Source organism: Arthroderma uncinatum, assembly GCF_011692745.1.
Source record: "Arthroderma uncinatum strain CBS 119779 chromosome Unknown scaffold4, whole genome shotgun sequence".
Classification (NCBI taxonomy): Eukaryota; Fungi; Ascomycota; class Eurotiomycetes; order Onygenales; family Arthrodermataceae; genus Arthroderma; species Arthroderma uncinatum.
Window position 1 is genome coordinate 2,122,760 of NW_022983866.1, and position 23,518 is coordinate 2,146,277.

At 49.1% G+C, this 23,518-nt stretch overlaps 8 protein-coding genes across 8 annotated transcripts; 6 read left to right on the top strand and 2 right to left on the bottom strand.

Annotated features, from left to right (window-relative positions):
* Positions 1-180: 180 nt before the first annotated feature.
* On the bottom strand, positions 181-1,876 carry GIQ15_05992 (uncharacterized protein; the record flags this gene model as incomplete). Its single annotated transcript, XM_033553409.1, has 4 exons — positions 181-284; positions 477-1,553; positions 1,622-1,788; positions 1,839-1,876. 4 exons carry the CDS (start codon positions 1,874-1,876, stop codon positions 181-183), a joined length of 1,386 nt encoding a protein of 461 aa, XP_033404553.1.
* Positions 1,877-2,500: 624 nt separating this feature from the next.
* On the top strand, positions 2,501-3,013 carry GIQ15_05993 (uncharacterized protein; the record flags this gene model as incomplete). The annotated part of the gene is made up of 1 exon (XM_033553410.1): positions 2,501-3,013. One exon carries the CDS (start codon positions 2,501-2,503, stop codon positions 3,011-3,013), a length of 513 nt encoding a protein of 170 aa, XP_033404554.1.
* Positions 3,014-4,010: 997 nt separating this feature from the next.
* GIQ15_05994 (MFS alpha-glucoside transporter) lies at positions 4,011-5,762 on the top strand (the record flags this gene model as incomplete). Its single annotated transcript, XM_033553411.1, has 2 exons — positions 4,011-4,331; positions 4,404-5,762. The coding sequence occupies 2 exons, from the start codon at positions 4,011-4,013 to the stop codon at positions 5,760-5,762; spliced, it is 1,680 nt and encodes a 559-aa protein (XP_033404555.1).
* Positions 5,763-9,711: 3,949 nt separating this feature from the next.
* Positions 9,712-10,476, top strand: GIQ15_05995 (uncharacterized protein; the record flags this gene model as incomplete). Its single annotated transcript, XM_033553412.1, has 1 exon — positions 9,712-10,476. One exon carries the CDS (start codon positions 9,712-9,714, stop codon positions 10,474-10,476), a length of 765 nt encoding a protein of 254 aa, XP_033404556.1.
* A 924-nt stretch (positions 10,477-11,400) lies between these two features.
* On the bottom strand, positions 11,401-13,264 carry GIQ15_05996 (kynurenine 3-monooxygenase; the record flags this gene model as incomplete). Its single annotated transcript, XM_033553413.1, has 3 exons — positions 11,401-12,615; positions 12,686-12,903; positions 13,162-13,264. 3 exons carry the CDS (start codon positions 13,262-13,264, stop codon positions 11,401-11,403), a joined length of 1,536 nt encoding a protein of 511 aa, XP_033404557.1.
* Positions 13,265-14,501: 1,237 nt separating this feature from the next.
* GIQ15_05997 (methionine aminopeptidase) lies at positions 14,502-15,625 on the top strand (the record flags this gene model as incomplete). The annotated part of the gene is made up of 3 exons (XM_033553414.1): positions 14,502-14,550; positions 14,616-14,926; positions 14,981-15,625. The coding sequence occupies 3 exons, from the start codon at positions 14,502-14,504 to the stop codon at positions 15,623-15,625; spliced, it is 1,005 nt and encodes a 334-aa protein (XP_033404558.1).
* A 617-nt stretch (positions 15,626-16,242) lies between these two features.
* Positions 16,243-18,274, top strand: GIQ15_05998 (uncharacterized protein; the record flags this gene model as incomplete). Its single annotated transcript, XM_033553415.1, has 6 exons — positions 16,243-16,500; positions 16,566-16,823; positions 16,887-17,031; positions 17,097-17,130; positions 17,188-17,861; positions 17,931-18,274. The coding sequence occupies 6 exons, from the start codon at positions 16,243-16,245 to the stop codon at positions 18,272-18,274; spliced, it is 1,713 nt and encodes a 570-aa protein (XP_033404559.1).
* Positions 18,275-21,078: 2,804 nt separating this feature from the next.
* On the top strand, positions 21,079-23,478 carry GIQ15_05999 (C6 zinc finger domain-containing protein; the record flags this gene model as incomplete). The annotated part of the gene is made up of 4 exons (XM_033553416.1): positions 21,079-21,328; positions 21,397-22,003; positions 22,059-22,342; positions 22,400-23,478. 4 exons carry the CDS (start codon positions 21,079-21,081, stop codon positions 23,476-23,478), a joined length of 2,220 nt encoding a protein of 739 aa, XP_033404560.1.
* Positions 23,479-23,518: the final 40 nt, after the last annotated feature.

Genomic DNA, 23,518 nt, shown 5'->3' on the forward strand with positions numbered 1-23,518 from the left:
GCCCTAACTTTGGGAATACGGGTATATGTAAGCCAACGCTTGCTTGACCGCGGGAATGCGTATTCAAAAATATAACGTGAAATGGGATTGTAGATAGACAAGCGTATGCTTTAACAAAAGAAATTCATCGATCATAGGTCGTCCAGAAATATTGCCTCCCGAATTTCGATAGCTCATCGCTTACAGTTTTTTCTCCAACTTCTTAAAGAGCTTGTTTACTCCCTTCTCCATACGCATTGCATTGCTGCCAATTTTACCGAATTTTGGCGCCTCGTTCCTATTCGCTGTTTGGGCTGGTGGTGTCTGTTCCGACCCTGGCGGGACATATACCTGATTATGTATAGCATATTCGTTCTGCGGCCTGGGCTGTTGCTGATGCTGTTGTTGCTGCTGGTAGTGCTGAGGATGCTGCTGCTGCTGAGAGTAGTTATATGGCGCATACCCACCAGCAGAATGTTGCGAGGCCTGCGATTCACGTCGAGAAAGATGGGCCTGGTTTTGGGCTAGGGGCTGAGTAAACGGGCTGACAGGTGGTGGCCCATAACTTTGTTGCCCATATAAGTGTGCATTGGGATCTTGCGGAGGAGGAGCGAAACTAGAACTTAGGCTTCCGCGATGGCTAGCGGTTGTGGCTGGAGGGGCGCTGGGAGGGACACTGGCTGTAGTTGGGGGAGGGCCAAACGACAGGCCACCGGGTGGAGGCTGTCCTGGGGTGTATGGCTGCTGATGAAGGCTCGAAGGTGCCGGAGAATATGTGCCTGGCGCACCCGGAACACCGTATGGCTGCATATTGACATTGCCAATGCCATGCGGCTGAACGGGCTGAGGGCTTTCTATGTCTCCCGTAGGCGGCGGGGCAAATGACATTCCCATACCACCGCCAGAAAGTCCAGTTCCCTCTGCAGCATCCGGTGGTGGAGGTGTCGCCTCACGAGGCTTTATCGGCTCCGGGGCGGGTGGAGCTGCAGGATTGTAAGGAAGAGGTGCATACGTTGCTGGTGTTTCTTCCCTCTTTGGAGCCGAAGATGTTTGAGGTGCCTTCTCATCTATCGGGCTGACTGGCTGAGTCACGATTTGCACGTTTGCAGGCATTATAGGAGGGGTGGGATGCATTGGTGGCGGCGGTGGTGGAGGAGGGATGTTAGACAGACTAGTAGCATCATTGGGACGCAATTCCGCCTTTGCTTGATGGTAGTTTGGATCTGATATTGCGACATTCTCCAGATTTTGCACCACACTGCTCATTGGGGCCTGCAGAGAGGAAGGTGGTTGTGTTTGCTGAATATTTTCCAGCTGGTTAGGGCCCACCACCTTCTTGATGGTGGTCAAAAACTGTCTCGCATCATCCAGGGTCCAGAAGTATAGATCCAGGGTATGTAGGCGGAAATATGACGTGCTTCTATCAGCTGGATTCGTCCATCCTAAACGCCATTCATGCTCACCGCCGCCAGGAGCTGAAGGAGGCCCGTCTACGCTGTTTCGGCATCCATCTACCGTAAGGGTGAAAAGGGTTGGGAAGGTATCGGATGTGCGTAGGTGGGAGGACGATAGAGCTGCTAACGGTTAGAGCTTGGAACCGGACTCTAAACCTGTTCGTACATGTATGAAATAGGCGACCTACAGCCGTTAAAGGCATCCTGCTCGCGAGTCCCAGGGTTATTCGCAATCTCGATCCTCGACCCTCCCTGCGTAGGATTATGATAGATGTAGAGGTAGGAACCCTTATCGAACCGATGGTGGGTAGGATGCGGGGAGGGCGCCGTGAAATAATAGTGAACGTCCGTAAACCTAACACCGCATCAGTATTACCGTCTTATATATTGGATATGGCTACTTACACGGTCAGTAACCGTTCTTCGCCTGGGAGGGGTGGCATCTCCGATAATTAACTATATCCTAGCCTGATCGCAAGGAGGGGTCGATCACAACGGGAACGGAGCTTCCCACGGCGCAGCTTTTCAGGATAAACAACGAGTAGGATAAAAGAGAGAGAGAGAGAGAAACTTCTCTACGCCGCGAGCGCAAGCTGAGTCTCTCCTCCTGCTGCCTTCTTATCGTCCCAACTTCCCTGTGGTTTCGCGCAGTTCAGCCTCTGTGGCCAATCAGAAGCCGCGATCCAAGCTCCCGGCGCTTAACCGCAGGCTTAGTCATGATCTTAGTCAGCCAAAAGGGAAAAACATTCTTCCGATCTCAAATTTGTTTCCTTCAAGGACGAAGAAGAAGAAAAAGAAGGCGAAGAGGAGAACAGGAGAACAGCAGCACGACGGGCGATACTACTGTCAATTGCAGCCCTACGTAAGGAACCCCGGCTGGTACCCATGAATACGGCAGGATTGCTGACTTGAAACTACTTGACAGGGCCCCTTTAGGCGTGGATCTCCAGGAAGCAGCTACACCAGTCGACATACGCACCATATTCTTTCGCGAGACTGGAAGAGCCGGAACATAGCTGTCGAGGAAGCTGTTATTTGAAGGATAATTTGCGCGGAGCATTTTCACAATGTCGCTCGTCCAACTCTCACATGTCTGCTCACACCTTTCGAATGCCAGCAAGGCTCGGTTGGCTTTGACATCTATCCCGAATTCGAACCTTCATCTCTCTCTCTCGAATGCCCTTCTCGAGGCTGGGTTCATATCATCCGTCGTCCGAGGTGGCCCAACTCCACCGGCGCGCCACCTGCTCTTGAACCATCCTGCGGTCAACGATGAGTTAGAACCCATTGAGCCAGTCACCCAAGCCAATGTTGCGTCAAGACGACTATGGCTAGGACTCAAGTACTGGCAGAGTGAGCCGGTTCTCAGCAAAATATCAATGGTCAGCAAGCCTACTAGACGGATATACGTGGACACCGAGGCGCTACGGGATATCGTAAGAGGGTCGAAGAGCAACATGGTCGCCGGGCTGAGGAACCCTGGTGAATGTCTGTTTCTCAGCACTGATCGTGGAATATTGGAGTCTCGGCAGTGTGTTGAGAAGAAAATAGGAGGGCTGGTTCTATGTCGTGCTGTTTAGCTGGGTTGTATCATACGCCATGATTTCTTTTTGGCATGGGAATGGAGTTGATGGATTGTGTATATAGATCACTTGATCCACCCTTTCAGTTGAATGTACTATTATATCTCTCTCCCGTTGTATGCCCTGTCCTTGCTATATGTGCTGCTGTTGATAGTTACACTAGTTTGTATTATCTTACCATCGGTGCAAATTTATTGTCACACTTTGAACACTTCCTCTCTCCAGAGCTACTAATGTTTTCAGAATGGAGAATCATGATAATTGTCTATCATTAGCAGGGAGAAGCCTGATATCGAGGTGCATTGGAGCTCAAGTACTCTACCTACGACCAGAGTGTGCCTAGCTCATACAGGACATCTTCAGGCTATCTCCAACCCAAGGCTCAGCTCACCGATTCCTCTCAATCCGCCTCTCTCCTCAGAGTCTCTATCTTATAATATTTTCCATCTATCTTCACATCGACATCGATCAATTGGCTTTTCTAGGAAGCTTAGCCGGTCTCCATGCCCTTGATTGGCCAAACAGTTTCCTCCACCACCAGAAAGCCAAAAAAAATATGCGAGCAAGGGAAAATACCACTCAGCTATGGCAAGTCGACATTGCACCCGGATCGCAGAGGGATGATGAGCAGCGCTTCAAGAAATGCTCACCCAGCGCATCCCTGAATCCGAGCCAAGAGCGGTGCTTTTAACAGTCTCGTATCCCACCAAGCACGGCCGAGGCTTCCCCACTCCAGGCAAAGCTGCCCTCGCTATATAAAAGCACAGCTCGCGCTCGCGTGTCCCAGCATTTCAGCCGGTTAAAGGACGGTGGCGTCGGTAGGGAACGCTACGTATTGATATACACACGAATATCGTCTATCTTATGTTGAGCTGGATATCGTCCTCCCGCAACGCGCTCGCTCCCTCGGCTATACCGAAAAACTTGACCGGCACGCTGCAGTCGCATTAAACCTGGACGGGACGGACACAGGCTTACGATACCCTTTATACCGATGGCGTCCGAGAAAGATGATATCGATCCCGTCAGTGTTGACGCTGCTCAATCTTCCGCGGCAGAGAGTGATGGTGAAAATGGGACGGTAGCAAATGTCTTTCAGAATGCGAAAGCGGCAGCAGATAAAGAACACAATATGACACTACTGCAGGGTATAAAGCTCTATCCAAAGGCAGTCGCATGGAGCGTCCTGATTTCCACTTGCATCGTCATGGAAGGTTACGATATCAGCTTGATCAGCAACTTCTACGCTTTCAAACAATTTAATCAGAAGTTCGGAGTGCGACTAGAAGATGGCTCATATCAAGTTCCAGCACCGGTATGTTTGTTATCTCCGTCTCTGAACCCTAGTACTCGGGAGTCTAGACTCTAAATACCATCCTTTCTCTAGTGGCAAGCCGGTCTCAGCAATGGTGCAGCTGTAGGCGAGATATTCGGTTTATTCCTCAACGGATGGTTGTCGGAACGGTTTGGCTATCGTTGGACAATATTAGGGTCACTTGCATGGTTGACTGCCTTTATATCACTGTTCTTCACCGCCGACAACGTGCAAACGCTCCTTGCTGGCGAAATCCTCTGCGGCATTCCGTGGGGCTTATTCCAAACCCTGACCATCACCTATGCCTCTGAGGTTTGCCCGGTAGCACTGCGTGGTTATCTAACTACATATGTTAACTTTTGCTGGGGTCTCGGACAGTTTATTGGCATTGGAGTTATCAGGTCGATGTTGAATCGAACAGACGAATGGTCCTTCCGGATACCCTATGCACTTCAGTGGATGTGGCCGCTCCCTCTCGGAATTGCAATATTCATGGCCCCGGAATCGCCGTGGTGGCTGGTCAGGAAAGGTCGTATTGCAGATGCCAAACGCTCTCTTCTCCGGCTGACTAGCCGAAACGATGAGACGGGTTTTGATGCCGATGAGACCATAGCCATGATGGTCCATACGACTGCCTTGGAGGCTAAAATAACCCATGGAGCCACCTACTGGGACTGCTTCAAGGGAACCGATCTTCGGCGAACGGAAATTGTATGCATGGCTTGGGCAATGCAAAATTTAAGCGGCAACTCGTTCTCCAACTACTCGACGTATTTCCTGGAGCAGGCGGGCCTATCGACTTCTCATGCGTACTCGTTTGCCATGGGCCAGTACGCTATAAATATGATTGGAGTTTTCGGTGCTTGGGGGCTGATGTCCGTCGGTATTGGACGAAGAACTCTCTATCTCTCTGGATTGTGTGGACTCTGCGCTATGCTTATGATCATGGGCTTCCTTGGCCTCGTACCGCAGTCACACAGAAACGCGGGATCCCTTGCCACGGGGAGTATGATGATTGTTTGGGCATTGTTTTATCAGCTTTCCGTCGGCACAGTCTGCTACTCCCTTGTCTCCGAGCTCTCGACGCGAAGGCTACAGATAAAGACCATCGTGCTAGGCAGAAACTTGTACAACGTTGTCGCCATTATATGTAACGTCTTAACGCCGTTCATGCTGAATCCTAGCGCCTGGGACTGGGGCAATTATGCCGGTTTCTTCTGGGGCGGTGTTTGCTTCTGCTGCGTCGTATACACCTATTTCCGTCTCCCCGAGCCACAGGGCCGATCCTTTGCAGAGTTAGACGTCCTATTCGAGCGTGGGACTAGTGCTAGGAAATTTGCGTCTACCCAGGTTGACGTCTTCGGAGAAGAGGTGGCAACTAACGTGATTGACAGTTATAACGAGAAAGACTCAGGGCAGATTCGGGCTTAGGGTTTTGGGTTCTGTTTGGGCATTTTCGGCTTGGGGGCATACGTTCCGGTTGGCTTCTGTTGTGTATATATGTTCCAGCCTGTTTACATATCTAATTAATGAATGGACGTATTAATATCAATTATCAGACAAAAGCGTAGTCTACGATTACATATTCTTTGCCTTCCTGTATCCGCCTTAAAGCCTCATTAGTATCTATAAGACGCTCATCGATGCCACTATGGTTAGTTGGAGCCTAACATTAGGGAGCTAACATATGGGAGGGGAGGCCGTTGACATCATAGCAACGAGTTTAACCACAACTGTAGAATATTGCGTGTAGGTCTTGAGAGCGAATGAGATATGGCGGACGGGAGCTGTTCAACCATGGATGCATCCCCATTTGACAAACGGTAACTTCAGCGGCACGGAAGCTTAGTCCAGCGAGTCCCAAGGTTGATGCCGTGGGATAAGTTTATCGTGACCTTACATGGAAAGGAGGTCGTGGTTGTTACTATGCTCAGGGGCAAGTCAACCTCAAGTCAACCTTCAAGTCTAGAGTGATAGTTGGCTTTGCAATGTCTATGAGGTAAATTCCTTCGCCTTCACCTTACCTTTTCAGAGTGACCCTCCTTGACGGTGTATCGAAGCCTAGAGGACCATTTAAACCCAACCTCCAACTCCAAGCACGGAGCCGAGCCGATTTACGCCCAACTTGATCGGCCTTGCCACACTCCCGGCATGTATCAACTGACGGTGTTACCCTGATCCCAATGGTAGCCCTTGTATTTCCACAACACAGCTGGTCCCTATGTCATGGTTCCTTCGCCGTGTCCCAGACGGAACTAGACATGATAGGATGGCCATATGCCGACGTATTCGCTTGTTACTGTAAACGTGACAACCTGGAAGTAACTGGCCAGATACGGTGTCCTCCATGCAAGTCAAGGGTTCGTTTCCATGACAAGTCCTATTAACATCCGGGCTGGATCTCTTCTGATCTTCGACGCTTGACTTTGAACTTCACTAGCCCGCTCATCTGGTACTCGGCATCGTCTTCCTTCTCGATAACAATAGAACGTTTCTCTTGAATGGCGCGGTCGGTCGGAACACGGGCTGCGGTTGGGCTGACGACGGCTGCCGAGATGTGTATCGATTGGATTCAGGCGCAAACCGCTGCTGTTCTGCTGTTCTGTCCTGCTGTCCTGCTGTTCCTTCGTGATCCATGGAGGAAGTCGAGATATCCACGTGACCTGACGACCAATCCAGAGTGAACGAAGTTTCTCACCAAAGAACGCTCGACTTCAATATATAGCAAGATGCCAGATCACCACGACGCCGGGAGCCTGCCGCGCCCTCACGGCTGAGCAGACGGCAGACAGGTTGAAAACGAGCCCAACCGCCCACCAACGAAACAGCCATGGTCTACAGCTCAGAGTGAGGCGAAAGAATGAGATCCATTCCTGCAGCCAGGACCATCCGTCTATGGATATATACAAACGCAGGGAGTATAACTCTACTCTCGACCCCTCCCCAGCAGTTGATCAATGGAGACGGCCGTCCCCCGAGCAGAATCAGGCGCTGGAACCTGCAGGTCCTGCTCTCGTTGGGCTGGTCAGCATAGTTATCGGCCGAACTCTGATGAGAGTATCTGATGTCTTTTATGCATCAAACAGGGCTCTCCAGCAAGGCAAAGCAGTCTGCTCGAGACATGCTCTGCGGGTGTTTTAATCTTCATAAAAGTATGCGGGGGATCGATCGCTGCCAGAGCTCACAGACCGTTCATAAATGTCTACGTAAATAGCCGGGCTGCCATGAGCTGGCATAATATATTGGAGCGCCGCTTAAACCTGCAGAGGCTTCTAGATGATGTACCTTTATTTCTGTTTAACCTAGAATCCCAGCGCCATCACCTCCATCTAGCTGTTTATTGCATCCACGACTGGATCGAGAACCTAGCTGTGCCTGAAACAGCTCCATGGCGACGGAAGTATGGAGGAATCAGCCTAGAATAGAGACGAGCTAGGGAGTATACTCCGTACCCGAAGCTGCCTCGCCATAAGATGTATCCCCCACAGTCATGGTCATTGTTGGGATAGTTTTGGGATACGAAATGCACGACGCCGTTGGACATCCTCCTCGCACCAACTGCAGCTGTTCAGGCCAGATTTCGCATCTCACCTCGAATCGGCGGGATCCTTTTGCTGACAGGCCACTAGCAGAATGCCAACAGAGCAACATATCGCTTGAACGGGACCATGCAGTGGTTGGCTCTGCCCCGGCGACAAAAAACATTGGGCCGCAACGCAACGCGAGTGATGTGGATGTGCGTCAATGCCCAACTCCCCGATGAACAGCATCCTCAGCGTCTTGCGCCGATTTGCACCCTCGTAGATCCAGGGGTTGCATACCGTCCAGATCTAAAATTGGCGGTCCTTCGTCCCATCACCTAACCCGTAATGGCGACGGACCGAGAAGAGCCCAATCGCTATAGGCCATGGCTGCTTCGCTCGAATGCTTCAGTTCACGGATTATGTGCAACCTGGCTTCCGTGCAGGTAGGATAGCCAACGGTCTGAAATGGCATCCCTTGTCCTTCTCCATGCACTTTCTCCATGCTGACTGTCCTCCCCTAGGCCCCGTTAAAACCTACCGGCAGGGCCAGCTCAACTTCGAGGGACCAGCCCGGTGCATATACAAGCTACCGCACGGCGACCACTAGGAGCTGACATCTCCCGGACCATAGGCCAGAAGGCCGTGAGAGGGATGAATCTGCTCTGCTCTACTCAACACCCGCATTGGCTACTTCGAAGGGGGGAGGCCGACCCTCTCCGCCCACCCCTTCGATTTTGATGCCCAAAGATTCTCTCCCTGCCACTCCCACCAGGCCATGTGATGCTTGTTTCCTTGTTAATTTGCATCCGCCGCCTCGATGGGAATTCGGCCATCGACCTTTTGAAAACCAGATGGCGTATTCTCGTGGTGCGGGGCGCTTTTTTGAGTTTGGGTCGTGTCAACTGCAAGGCCCTAATCCGGGATTTATAGGTTCATAATTGCCCATGAAAAGAAAAATAGTGAGACGGAGGACGTGTACGTGGAGCCGTCTGCTCTTCTCTGAGCTATACTGCCATAGCTCCCCCAGCCGAGAGCCCAAAACAATAACAAACGATCCTTACCCTCTTACAGATAAAGACGATTACTTTTCATACCCACTGCCTTTCCCTACCCCATGGCTCGTCACGCCTCCTCCTGGCCCAACTCCGCGAATTAGCGGTGTAAACATTAAGATTCTATCTAGATTCGTACTTTTCCTCTCCCGGGTTTCTCTTTTTTTTCCCCTTTGGCTCGGTGCAGGGTTAAGGTTACCTTCAGCAAAATCTATATAGAATACTTGCCCACTCCTTTTTATAGCCCTTGCATGGCTCGCCCGGGTTTGGCGTGATAGCGTTACTTGTGTCTCGCCGGAGAATGGCATATTCGGGAAGCATTCCTCTATCCCCAGGCGGCCTTAGGGAGAGTGATTCGATGTTCTATCCACAAAGGAACAATGCAGCCACATTCCCTTTTCGAAGGTTAGTTCCGGAGCAAAACCCTTCCCGGAAGCCGGCAAACGATCGAAGCTCATTCAAATTCTTCGAAATAGTCCTAGTTTGTTAAACAGAGAGCGCGAGATCCCTTGTTACTCGGACCTGCCATGGCCACCCGAGCTACGAAACGCAAGGTACGGACCAAAAACTTGTATCAAAATTTTTTTTAGCATTGATCGTCGATGAGTGTAACTAAACGTCGGATTTATTAATGGAGCTAGAATCTCACCGCCATGGGATATTTCACCTCGGGAACATGGAGAGTTACCCTCTCCAGAGAGGCAGCAGCCCGGGCCTGGTAGGCCTATCGATGTGTTTACGGGTCGAGGTATGGTCACAACTCCACCTTCGACATACGATCGATATTCCACTGTCCACCCGCCAATGGCCCTGGAACCAATTGGCGAGCTACCACGACAAAGCCCTAGTAACGGTTCGAAAGATCCGTTCATGTCTTATCACAATTCCAGGCTATCTGATCCTGGAATGCCTCTTTCATTGGAATCTGATCATTCTATGGGGCGTATGAAGAAGATGAACCCGGAACATGTGGACTCCATCCCCAGATTCCATTTGAGGCGAAAGCCCGGAAACAGGGATGAGTTCGACGGACCAACTCAGCTGCTGAGGATGCCTAGCCCAGGCCCAGCAGCAACCGAAATCCCGGAGAAGGACCTGCCACACCTTCCCACTTCATTGAATGTACAGGAGCAAGTGAAGATTTTATGTGATATCAACGATCGTTTATCCCGGTGCGCCTTTGATTTTGTGGCCAAATACCAGTTCCCAATCCCATTGGAGCCCGAGAAGTCAGAAGTAAGATCCCCAGAAGACCGTGAATGGACAGAATGGGTCCACTTGCTCAGAAGACTTGCGACTAAACGCCGTATTCCTGCGCGCGTTTTATATGATGGCCAAATAAAGCAGTTCATCACTGTGCTCGAAAACTCACTGGAAATGCGCCACACAGCAAAGAACCAGTCGCGCCCACTGAGAGATGATCGAAACATTTTACAGCTTATATCTGCCGGAACACAGGTCGCTAAAATACTCAAAGACGCCCCTGCGATGGAATATTTTGATTTTTTGTATTCCCGAACAGAAAGGCAAATCCATGAGCGACGGAACCATACTCCTAGTTTCTTTTAGATGGGCATGCGGCTGGTCGTATGTTATACGAACATCAATCGTCATTTTTCCCTACACCTGATGACCGTTTATTTTTCCTCTTTTTCCATGAAGTATCGGTTTCATGAAAGCCATATATATTGCCCGTTGTTAAGGCAGAAATCTTCCCGATCCACCGACCTTTTTTTCTTTTCCAAATGTTATTCTATCGACGGGAAATGGCACCACAATTGGAGTTTACTTTTACTTTCACACCTTCTGAGAACCGGAAATAAACGATTTACCGCTCTCTTTCCCGGAAAACTGTTCTCGGGAGTTACCCAATGGCCCCCAATCCTAAATCTGGGTATCCCTCTCATTATTCCCTGTCTTGCATCATGCCTCTTGCTACTTCTTTTTGTTTCTGGGGATTTATCTAATTGGGGATGGACACTTATACATGCATATATATACACCAAGCTTCTTCTCGTCCCTCTCCCTCCTCTTACTCCAAATAATGATTTTGTTATTGACCATTTGTCGCCTAGCTCAACCGCTTTTGGCATTTAGATATCTCTATGAACAGCAAATAGCGTTTACAGCGTTTTTCTTTTAATTTAAGTATATGGCTTACCTTTGACATTGAGCACTATTGACGTTTACACTACTCTTTTGTTTTATGTTTTATATCATGGCTTGACTATACATAGATTGGTTGATTTAGCTAGGCGTTAAACATGCGGTACAGGGATGTGCTTAGTTCTAACTTCACTGCACAGGGAGAGTCATTTTCATACGTTCGGTACTTTGCTGAGAGTTGAATGGGCCATTAACTAGATATATCTACAATAAAGGAGCGCTGTTTATATTTATATCAACACAAATAGTAGGGAAGGATATTAATAAATTCTCTAGGGAGCGAATAATCACGTTAATCTATACATAATGCTTCAAATTCCCTTCATCTTACACATTGTCTGTTCCCCTAACGAATCGAACTGCAGTATGTAGTGTTCGAGTAATCAGATCTCTAGACCATTGCCATTTCCATAGACCGATGCTGGTGAATCCGATAAAAGAAACAAAGGTCGTTACCATTGCTCTGGTGAGGACATCTGTTTGGCGCTTCGTGGCCTTCTCCACCTCCGAATAGCGTGCATTACCAAAGCTAACGCGCGCGTATTGGGTGGACCAACCGAGTCCAGGTAAGTACTTATAGAGGGCCTCTTCAAGAGACTTTCTAAGCCTGTATACTGGTGACCTTACTCCCGCCCTCATTTCGATGAAGTTGTTTCTTGAGAGGTGGTTGATTGCATAGGCATCTGGCACTCGCTGACGGCTATACGCATCCAGAGCCGCGGCACGACGGTCCGCAATGGGTTCTTGGTTGTCTTTATTAGTCTCCTGATAAACGCCATGGCTGTCTAGGTGTTCAAAGAGAACTCGAACGTCTTCAAGGCCGGCATTAAGCCCCTGACCGTAGAATGGGACAACAGCGTGGGCGGCATCGCCAACTATGACGACACTGGAACCAAAATGATGAGGAGAGGATTTGAGGCCGATCAAGGGGAGATGTGGGTTGGTGTTGAACTGATCGAGCAGAGCTTCTGGTGGGATCAGCTCAGGGGAGACACCTGGGAAATGAGATTGGAAGAATTCAAATAGGCTGTTTGGATCTTTTTCCAGAGCTTCATAGTGCTTGGAGGGGGCGAATAGTGTGCAGGTAAACGTTTTATCTGGAGATGGAAGCGCGATGAACATAAAATCGCCGCCGGGCCAAATATGCAAATGGTTCGGAGATATTTGGAACTGGTTATCCTCGGAAGGTTGGATGCGGAATTCACACCATAAAGTGTCAATATATTCTTGCTGATAGTCCATACGGACATATTTCATGAGGTGGAATCTTGTAGCCGAGTGAGCGCCATCAGCACCTATTAGAAGATCGAATGGTACCTCTAGCTCTGGAGCTCGAGTGACATTGATAGCCTTGTCATCGTCGCTTAATGTGGACCTGAAACCAGGAGTATCATCGGGATTCTTTCGCTCAAACCACGCCTTCTTGTTCGCGAAATCAGCGCCTGTAAGCTTATGGTTAAAAAACAACTTGACGTTTGGCTCTTTCTCGAGTTCGTCAAGTAGAGTTGCATTGAGCTTCCCGCGATCAATGGCATTTATGTACTAGAAAGATAAAAGAAAAAAAAAGGTAAGCTCGTGGCTCGAATGGATAGGGATATTGGCAGCAGCTTACCCTTCCATGGACGTCGTAAGCTTGGGATGCTTCCCATAAGCGGCCAGTAGGGCCACGTCCGTGGATCATACGGCCAGTCATTGGAATCGCCTCACTTAACACGCTCTCGACGAAACCCGGGCGGTTGGAGGATCTCATGGCGTTCAGGCCACGTTCAGATATGGCGAGGTTGATGGACTTTGTGAAGTTTAGAGGAACGGTTGAAGCGTCACGCGGATCTAATTTATCATGTAAGTAAATAATTAATCACGGATGGCTTCAAGAAGACCGAATATGTAATGGGATATTGCATGTGTATACACTGTTGGTGAGTGTTATGAGAAAGCCAAGAAGATCCACGGGTTCCAGAACAAAGGTACCCGGGTATTACGGTTAGGCGGAACGCAGGAAAATGGCCAATTCTACCAACTAGATATAGGCATATATATCACGAAGAAAAAAGCGATAGGAAACATGCAAGTTGCATGGCCACGTACCTCCTCTGAGCTCGTAGAGCTCAACTTGGTCGCCTCGCATGGCAGCGTAGAGTGCGGCCAGCGAGCCGACAGGGCCTGCGCCCACAATCACTATTTTCTGCATGTTCTGTCTGCACTCCGGGTAAGTTGAGATAGCTGAGAACCTCGAGAGGAGAATTAAAAGAAGATTTGCATCGAAATGCAGCAACCGGGGGACTAAATATTAAATAAACATCCGGAACAATCTTATGTAATTGCCTTCCTTGCCTTCCAAGGTTCGTTTACGGGCGGGCATTGGCGCTGCAAGCACGGAGTACCTGGGCGGTTTCACGCCTGTTGATCCCCTGTCTTTAGTTGACGTGGTATGGAGTGACTAGTGAAATATTTCGGTGTAGACGGTGGTCCACGAAGAGGTCGATTCTGTACTCCCGTGAACGGTAAAGGCGTCCCGTTGGCGTATGTTACCACTGCGGCGGCGATCCCATGCTGGCCCTGGAGCAATCCGGATGAATCCCCGTCAGCACGGCTGGGAAAAAAAGCCTGAAAAAAGTCTGGTAGGCCAGGGGGTGTCCTCAGACGCTGCAAATCAAATTTTGAAACCCGGTTATGTAAGAAGCGCCACCAGTTGCTGAATATCGAGATCAAGCCACATCGACAGACTACTATGCCCTGGACTGATGCTCGTTACACTCGTTGAAGCTGTCGAGCGACCGTGTTGGACGCCAAATATTGGGGAGTTAACCAATACGAAAGGCTGAAGCTTGTGGATAAGTAATTAGCCAGACTGGACGAGAACGGAGCTGTGGACTTGGATGGTACCTTATCGAGTCTCACAGACGCCTGCTCGGCATATTTTCCCTAATAACATTGTCATTTATGTAGAATATTCCGTGTTTACTCCCAGATTTCTATATTTCATTATTTGTTTTCTGCCGTTTGCTGTGGATGACTATCGCGCCTATTTTTCGTTGGTCGCTTAGTAAACAGGGAAAAAAGATGCAGATCTGTTCGCGCGGCTTTGACAGCTCATCCATCCCCAGTAGCAACGACAATTCGACGACAAGTCCGGCTTGCTAGGAGGGTAAAGCCAGCCATCTCGGTGCAATAATCCTCTTCCACAAGTTATAACTGAGTCTGCGGTTAGGAAGGACTTTCGTTTTGGCAGCAGTTATGAGTGCCCCGGATAACAAGCAGTGTAGCGGGGTGGACTGCAGCGAGGCAGCAGGCAGCCTACGATGTCCGGCGTGCCTTAAGATCGGGGTTGAAAGCTATTTCTGCTCCCAAGATTGCTTTAAGCGTAGCTGGGTACGCTTCCGTATCGTCTCACAAGGTGCTGAGACCGGCCCCGCTGACTTTGCGCAATGCTGACTTTCTCCCAGGGTGAGCACAAAGCAATTCATAAATCGAAAGGTAAGAGAGTGCCTGTGTATTCTCTAGTCTAAAGACTATCAGGTTGGCTAACCTCTGTTCTGCAGAAACCTTCAACCCGTTTCCAACATTCCCGTTCACTGGGACCCTTCGACCCGTGTACCCTCTTTCACCTAAAAACCCCGTCCCCAAGTCTATCCTGCACCCCGACTATGCAGGCGATGGCGTTCCACGTTCCGAGCAAAAAATATTTGGGCGACATAATATCAAGATCCTCAATGAGAAAGAAATAGACGGGATGAGAAAGGTGTGCCGGCTGTCAAGGGAAGTCCTAGATATCGCGGCTCGAGAGATCCGGCCCGGCGTCACCACCGACCATATCGATAAGGTCGTACATCAAGCTTGCCTTGAAAGAGAAGTGAGAAACAACCCCTCTCAGCTCTATCTGCAATTTTGTCTAACCTTTTGACAGTCTTATCCCTCACCTCTAAATTACGTGAACTTTCCCAAGTCCGTTTGTACCTCCGTTAACGAAGTTATATGTCACGGTATCCCCGACCAACGACCCTTGGAAGATGGCGATATTTTGAACATCGACATTTCGCTCTATCACGGGGGCTTCCACGGCGATCTTAACGAAACATATTACGTTGGCGACAAAGCCAAGGCGGACCCCGATGCAGTTCGAGTTGTAGAGACTTCAAGAGAGTGCTTGGATAAGGCGATTGAAATTGTTAAACCAGGAACGCTATTCCGAGAATTCGGGAACGTTATCGAAAAGCACGCTAAGAGCAGAGACTGCAGCGTCGTCCGAAGTTATTGTGGCCACGGAATCAACCAGCTATTCCACACTACCCCAAGCATCCCCCATTATGCCAAGAGCAAAACTGTAGGATCTGCGAAAGTTGGAATGTGCTTTACAATTGAGCCGATGATCAACCTTGGAAGCTACAGGGACAAGACATGGCCAGACAATTGGACAAGCGTGACAATAGACGGAAAGAGATCAGCTCAGTTCGAACATACCCTTCTAGTAACAGAGGATGGCGTCGATGTCCTCACCGCGAGACTCTCGGACTCTCCAGGCGGCGCCATACCGATCCCAACCGCTGCATAGGGTGTTGTCAGGTCTAGGTGGAATATCAGTTTTTTACGGAGATAGGAGTTAACATCTAACGAAGCGTCAACTGGTGTTCGTATTTTTTTTAGACAAACTCGAGAAATATAGCTGTTTACATCCACAGTCTACCAAGTAACTATGTGATGGTATCTAATCATCCACTGACTACAAAATGAAGAAAATGTTCATAGTATATAAGTGTTTGTCCACTATTCTTCAGCATTGCCGTTTAAGGAAATGGCACGTGCTCTCTGCTTAGCCGCTAAATTACATAAGCACGAGCCGTCTCCACGTGATATTTACCCGCTAGCCGCGCACCTTAAAAGAGACGTAGAAGAACCGGCTTCCTATGTATCGTGAAAACGAAAGATGAACCAAGATTGCTCATCTCATGACTCCCAGAGACTTCAGCGCTGCTCTCCGGTTGGCCTGCGATACGAGAAGTCGGAAGAGAAGTGAAGCGGGGAATGCGCCGGCCCCACTTTTGCTTACCGAGCAGCTTGATGCTTAGCATTTTACATAAAGCGCCTTCTGGCGCCGACCCCGGCCTAGGAAATCTCGAAGAAGTTCTCTTTCGGTTATAGGAGAGTCAGGGCTGTGCGGAGTTTATAGCAATGAGGACATCACATCCTGCCGATCGAGATGCACAGATACCGGCAACGGAGAGCTCTCCGTTGTTAGGCTCTCAGGCGGTGAATGGTTCATCCCCAGGTGTTCTGACAGCTGAGACAGCTGAGGGGAATGGACATGGCAAGCCTGACGAAGAAACGGCAGGTGGGAATGGAATTGACGACGCAAGAATTGCCCAATTCAAGGGTATACCAGAATTGCAGGCACGATTGAAATATATCGTGCCGGCCATCACAATTGGGGTAAGTCGAGACAACAAACCCACAGCTAGGCTCGATTTAAGCTAATCGAAGGAACGTGTATCTAGGTCTTCCTCTCGTCCGCCGACCAGACTATTATCGTTGCAAGTTATGGCAAGATTGGCAGTGATCTCAAGGCTCTCAATTTGACCAGTTGGATCGCTACCTCCTATTTCCTATCCCTGACCGCTTTCCAACCGCTATATGGCCGTCTTAGTGATATATTCGGGCGAAAGGCATGTCTGCTATTTGGATATACGATATTCGGTACCGGATGTGTCTTGTGCGGACTGGCTCAGAATATAAATCAACTGATTGCTGCAAGGGTATGTCACCTTAATACCAGCACCATATTAGAGGCTGACCGTGAAATTGATTTTGTGAAATAGGTATTCCAAGGCATTGGAGGCGGGGGCCTATCGACTGTTGTAAGCATAATCATGAGTGACATCGTTCCATTGAGAGATCGTGGCGTCTGGCAAGGTGTCATTAATATCGTTTGGTCGGCTGGATCTGGACTTGGAGCACCTCTAGGTAAGCAAACGATAATGCTGGATACGTGTTGTTTAGATATAAAAGCTAATAGCTTTGGTCAACAGGTGGCTTTTTGGCAGACACTATTGGCTGGCGATGGTAAGTGGGATCCCGATATTCCAGCTTAAATTCTTATTAACTCATCCTCTCTTAAAGGGCATTCCTCGCGCAAGGGCCATGCTGTTTGCTTGCATTTGCAGTAGTACTGTTCACCCTAAAAATGCCAGCCACCGATCAGTCAAACTGGCGGGAAAAACTGAAACGAGTCGACTTCTTCGGAGCATTTGTTCTCGTTGTTGCTGTCTTTGGACTTATCCTTGGTCTAGACCGTGGAGGGAATGTTTCATGGACCCTACCTATAACTATCATATCGCTCGCTGTATCTGCGGTAGCGTTTATCTTATTTATGGTAGTTGAATCCCGATTCGCTGTGGCGCCATTTGCTCCTATTCACATCACGTTCGGTCGCGGCCTACTTGCATGCTACCTCACCAACTTCTTTAGCATTGGTGGATGGCTTGCCGCAATCTTTTATATACCTCTCTTCTTCCAGGCTAGCGATGGCAGCTCTGCCGCCAGTGCTGGCATGAAACTCCTGCCATCGATCTTGCTGGGAGTGTCTGGCTCATTATTCGGAGGATGGCTAATGAAGAAGACCGGCAAGTACTATTGGATTACCGTTTGGTCTTACGGTTTATTGTCCGTTGGGCTTATTATGATCGTATTGTGTTCCGGAGTGATCATCAAGAGCACCCCGCTAATAATTATCGGGATGACCATGTGCGCTTTCGGAAACGGCATTGGGGTTACCACTACACTGATTGCATTAAGTATATACCACGACACTCTATTCTATCTCTATACCAGCTTGGATTGGACTTACAGCTAACAAAATCTAGTTGCAAATGCGCCCCCCGAGGATCAAGCCGTCGCGACTGCCTGCTCATATCTATACCGATCACTAGGGTCAGTCATTACAATATCGTTATCCGCCAGTATTGTCCAACAATACCTTCGGACTTCCTTACGATCAGCATTAAAGGGAAACAAAAACATCGAAGAGATTGTTAATGGGGTCAGACAGAGTCTTGATTATATCAAAAGCCTTGACCCCCAGACCAGGGAAGTGGTCCGAGACTGTTATGGCCGTGCCACAACCACAGCGTTTACGTTTATGGCCGGCCTCGTTTTCTTCGCATTGGTCAGTGCCGTATTCATACGAGAGCAGAAGTTGAGCGCATAGAGTATCCTTGGCCGCAGGGTTAAAAGAGAATTAAAGGTAGGAGGACGTACGACATTTCCTGATTGACTTCGATTTTCATGCATGAAATTAGATCTACACAATTATTTCGGTATATACTCTCCCACAAACCCGAGTAAATGCATTGCGTATCCATTGCCATGGATGCCGAGCGTCGTAGAAATTACCAAAACGAGTAAAATGCTCTAGGACCTTGAATATTAGCCCGCAGTCTGCGACTTTCGCCACGTTTTTCCATTATTTCTAATTTCCTACATACAGCCTGCTTCGCATGCATCAGTAACTGTGCTCCACGCTACCAAATATCTGTAGAGGCTTTGCAGATATTTATAGTGCCTTTACCAGGGCATCCTGACTATAGGAAATACTGCTATGATTTTATTACTAACAGAATCGAGCGTAAACCAAATAGAGCTAGCCTCGTTGATATGGCCATCGGTGACCACCCGGGCTTCTAACAGTGGAGTTTCTGCTCCGTCATATAGCTTCCAATCGAGCTTCGGGTGGGGGGATAGAAGAGTGTTGAGATTAGCCCGGTCAATACCCTTATTTCGACCCCTATCGATGGGCCAATAGCCCCGGCCTGATGACTTGTGGTATGCCCTATGGGAACGCTCATACTCCGTACGGAGTAGATCCTCAATGATTTCGAAGGGAGCTGAATGTTTGTCCAAAATTTAAGAGGCTGCAGTCCTTATTCCACGTATTAAGTGGCATAGTAAGACCAGGATAAGACCCTGAATCCCACGAGCAACGGGTGGATATCTTTCTAACTCCTGGGAGGCCCCGGGATGGATCTTCCTCAATGGTTGCGGCATTCTCTTGACCGCTTTCTCCCTTGGCAATCCTTCTTGATGTGCGATCCTTCGTTCATGCGTTCTATAACTCAATCCAGAAAGATCCAAAAAGGTGCAGAATCTGGGGCTCACGGCACATGGTCCTTAGCATTGACCCTTTGCTCTTTTGGATAAGGAGAAAAAGTAACTTGGCGTACTCCGTATTTGTCTGGATCTTTGCCGGGGGCGTTTTTGAGGGTTTCTTCTGCATCTTGCGTCGTTGTCTGCTTTTGGCTGCAGGATTACCTCTCTAGCCACGTAATACCAGCATTTTATAAGCAATCTCCTAAGAAGCCCTGTTTGAACTCTACGCCCCCCGCCTCGTATGCGATAAGAGGATGCTACGGCCAGAGTCTGCCCCCTCGAGGGCGCTTGAAGTTCTAGAGCAGTTCTCCCGGAGTAGATTCGGGCGATTTGTTTCCCCCTAGAGGCCTAATCGCTCAATTCAAGCTCCAGCTTTGCAGTCGAGGACGTTCGTTTCTCCGTTTTCTCCGTTTTCTCCGTCTTAGCCCCGTTCATCTCCATCCGCTTCCTCCTTGGAGAGAGTTGACTGTCATCCCCTTTAGGCTTTGGTCCATTATTTCTCTTTTCAGCTTATGAGTAATAGAACCCATATCTCTATAGAAGGATTCATCCGTTGGATTCGCAGCCGACCTATTCGTCAGTCTCACACACTTCCAGCTTGTCTACGCGTTCCAATAGTCCCATATCCGCGCTTTTGTAGACATATAATTGATCAGCTCGTTTTCGGGAAATAAACACCAGGCAATGCTGATTCCATCCTTGTCCCCACGAGCCTTGCTCGACTTTCCACAGCCAAGGAGGATGCGGGTGGAGTTTTGTCTAGTTCAGTTAATTAGTTAGGGGTAGAAGTAAAGGGGGGAACTCGGCGTCTCTGTCAATCCTCATTAGTGCCTGCAGTAGAGGCTGCTTCTCGAGTCTCGGACAAGGTAGATATGTCTCTCTGCTCCAGTCGATTTTCCCTGCCATCCGGCCGTCTGGAAGGAAGAAACCTTCGATCCTTGGGCGCGCGTGTCGACTCTGGTCTGATCCATGCCTGATCCCTGGCAGTGGAGGCGAAGTGGTCGAACTTCCCAGCCTGTCATCGCGTAAGGAAGTGCTACACACCGTTGATTATTGGTTTCCAACGGCCCCCTGGCTGCTTAGTCGAGGCGATGCGGTTGAACTGCAGGCCGGCGTCACGTAACTAGGCCATCGATCATTGGTTTCCGCTGCGGATTTAAAATAACGTCAGTGGACGAAACTCTGTCATTTCCACACTCTTTGGCGTTCGACGGCCTCTTGGGGGTATATTCAGCAGCTATATACATCAGCTTGAGCAGGGAGAAGTGAGATTACGCTCAGTTGGCGCCGCATGAGGTGGCGGGACATCCTCCGAACGGCTTTTTTTATTATAAGCAAGCAAGACATCAGGACGGACGACTATCCATCCACACAGCAAGGGTCTTGAGCCGCAGCTTCGGGAACTTCAGCGAGGATGGACGGCCGAAACGATGCTACAAGTGAACCCCTTCGCCCGAATACACAGCCAGAAAACTACAAGGAGACAGAGAATCCCCGTCAAGAACAGTGCGTGTGGCTATCCATCTCGTTTCCCGTCTGCAGAGAGCCCGTTGTTTGAATCTATATACATATATATATGTATGGATGGCCATGATGTCTTTATCCGAGCCACCTGCTTTGCTTAATCTTCAATACCACTCACCCGTTGCCAACTACATGTCACCACTAACTCCCGGTGAAATCAGAGCTGGCGCAGACGGTCCCGGCGAGAGTCTGCCAACCAGAGCATGCCAGTCATGTCGACTGTCCAAAGTACGATGCAATCAACCGAGCCCGGGCATGCCGTGTGCTAGATGCCAAAAGGCCGGGAAGATATGCATACCCGCAGAGCAGAGCGGAAAACGACAAAAACAGTCCAACAGCCGCATGGCCGAGCTCGAGTCGCGGATAGACGCCCTTGCAACTTCGATCATGCAGTCTCACAACCAGGCTGCGTCCGCTCGGGAGCGTTCAGATTCATATCCCAGAACTAGTCCCACGGCTACCAGCTCTCCACGGGCTGACAGTGCCAGTCGTGCATCTCAGAACCCGCTATCTTCGACCCTATCCAGTCCATCACATCGAGACGCCGTTCAGGGAATGAGAATTCCTTCTTCGTCAATGTCCCCGTCCGCTGGTCAGTATATATCCCCATCAAAAATAGCCGATCCTTACATCGTTGGACTAGTATTGACAAAATTCTAGGTCAACAAACTCCGTCAGTTAATGCTTTTGAGGGTCCAGAGAACGACACTATACCCTCGTCATACATAGACGCTGTTATCTCCCAAAACTTGGATGAGACTACGGCGAATAATATCTTCAATAGATACATCACTGGCATGGCGCCAAATCTCCCCTTCGTGATGTTCTCAGCCGACACCAAAGCAGCTGATATCCGAAAGTCAAAACCTGTCGTCTTCCTCTCGATTCTCGACATTGCATCTGCTGGATTCTGTGAGGTGTCTGCCCAGAGGAACATACGCAAACTTATAGTGCAGGTATACCTTCATTACATGCTTAGGACCAACGAGTATTCCCTTCCTGTGCTTCAGGCTTTGATAATATCAGCAGCATGGTATCAGCCGATTGAACCGATTCAGCCTGGAGAACAGATGGATGTCTATCAGCTCAGCCACACGGCTTCGAATATGGCCATAATTATGGGGCTTGACAAAAAGCTAGGAGCAAGGTCGTGGGGCGGCCCGTCATTCATTCAGAAACAACGATTAAATGGCCCCAATAGCATTGTCCAGGAAAAAAGCCTTGCCGCGAGAAGGGTCTGGCTTGGCTGCCACTACATATGTTCAAAGTAAGCTCTCACCAACATGAATTACTCGATTTGAACTAGAGATTAACTATACTAGCACGTCTATGGCGCTACATGCACCGAATGTGATGCGGTGGACACGGTATATGGACGAGTGCCTGGAGGCCCTTGAGAATTCACCAGCCGCATTTCCATCTGATAAGCTGTTTTGCCAACACATCAGATTGCAGCATATCATTGAGGAGTATGAGCTCCAGCTGGACTGGGACAATTCGGCGGCCGCCAGCCCAACGCACGAGATCCAAGCTCAGGTCACCCATAGGGCATTCAAGCGTCAGCTTCTAGATTGGACTAATGCGGTACCGGAGGATTGCTGGAATGGTATTTCTTCCCGTCTTCTCTCTTTGCCTCCCTTTAAGCTAAGATCTCCTCTTGCAGAAACCCTTGACTTCTCTCGACTCTTCGCAACTCTCTATATCAACGACGTCGTGTTGAACTCAACCTCTCGACAAGACCACTGTTCAGAATCAGATGTCCAATCCGAAAGCGAACAGTCTCATAAACTCACTATTGATGAGTCCACCTTTTTCGAATTCCTAGAAACAGTGAACAACATCTTCCGTATAATATTTTCTCTGGACATGTCAGCAATCCGCGCCCTACCGACAGTCTACTTTATTCGAATTGTTTACGTGGTCATTATTCTTGTTAAGCTCCATTTCGCAGCTATGCAGCTTCCTGGAGACGGTGGGAAAGTACATACCGCTGAGCTTAAAGTCAGGGAGCGCCTTGACCATCTGATTCAGATGTTTGCGGGCTGGGGGACTCTATGGCCGGCAAATAGGCTCATGAGAGTCCTTCGGAAACTTAAGTCATGGTTTGAGAAGAACAGCAGTTGCAAGATGGCACAACATGAGCTTTCATGGCTGAATTCTTGGGTCTTTAAGCAGGGGGATGATACAGGCTTAGAGAAAGAACACCCACAGCCGGCAACATCGGTATCATCTCTGCCAGCCTTGGTCAACGACACAATACCACCAGAAGCGCTATCACAAGTTGCGCCTTCTCAAGCGCCTTCTCAGGCACCTTCTCAATCCACTCTTGACTGGACCCTCCCAGACGATTTGATGAACACGTCTGCCCTACGAGACCTCCCAACGCCATCTCCTTTTTCCCCCCAGTCTCATAATAATACATCTGATGGTATGCCACTCACTAGCCGATCTACAGCTCCTATCGACTTCTCTGAACCCCCTAGCTCAATGGACCTTGATCAGATGTTCCCGGGAGCTATAGAGGGATTTGAGATGGACTTTAACGTGAACGCCTACTTGGATGCCCTCGGATCTGAGGACTTTAGCAATGGGAAGTTTGGCTTTGGTTCTCCTCAGATGCAGTCGAATACAGATATCTCAAGTACAGACTGGTCGACATTTCTTGAAGGGGATGCATCATTCGATGCAGATGGCGCGATGAAAGGGTTAGAGTACGATAAAAAGAATATAGGGGATAGTTAGACAAGGCTTTCGGGAATAATAGACAAATTAATTTCTTGGC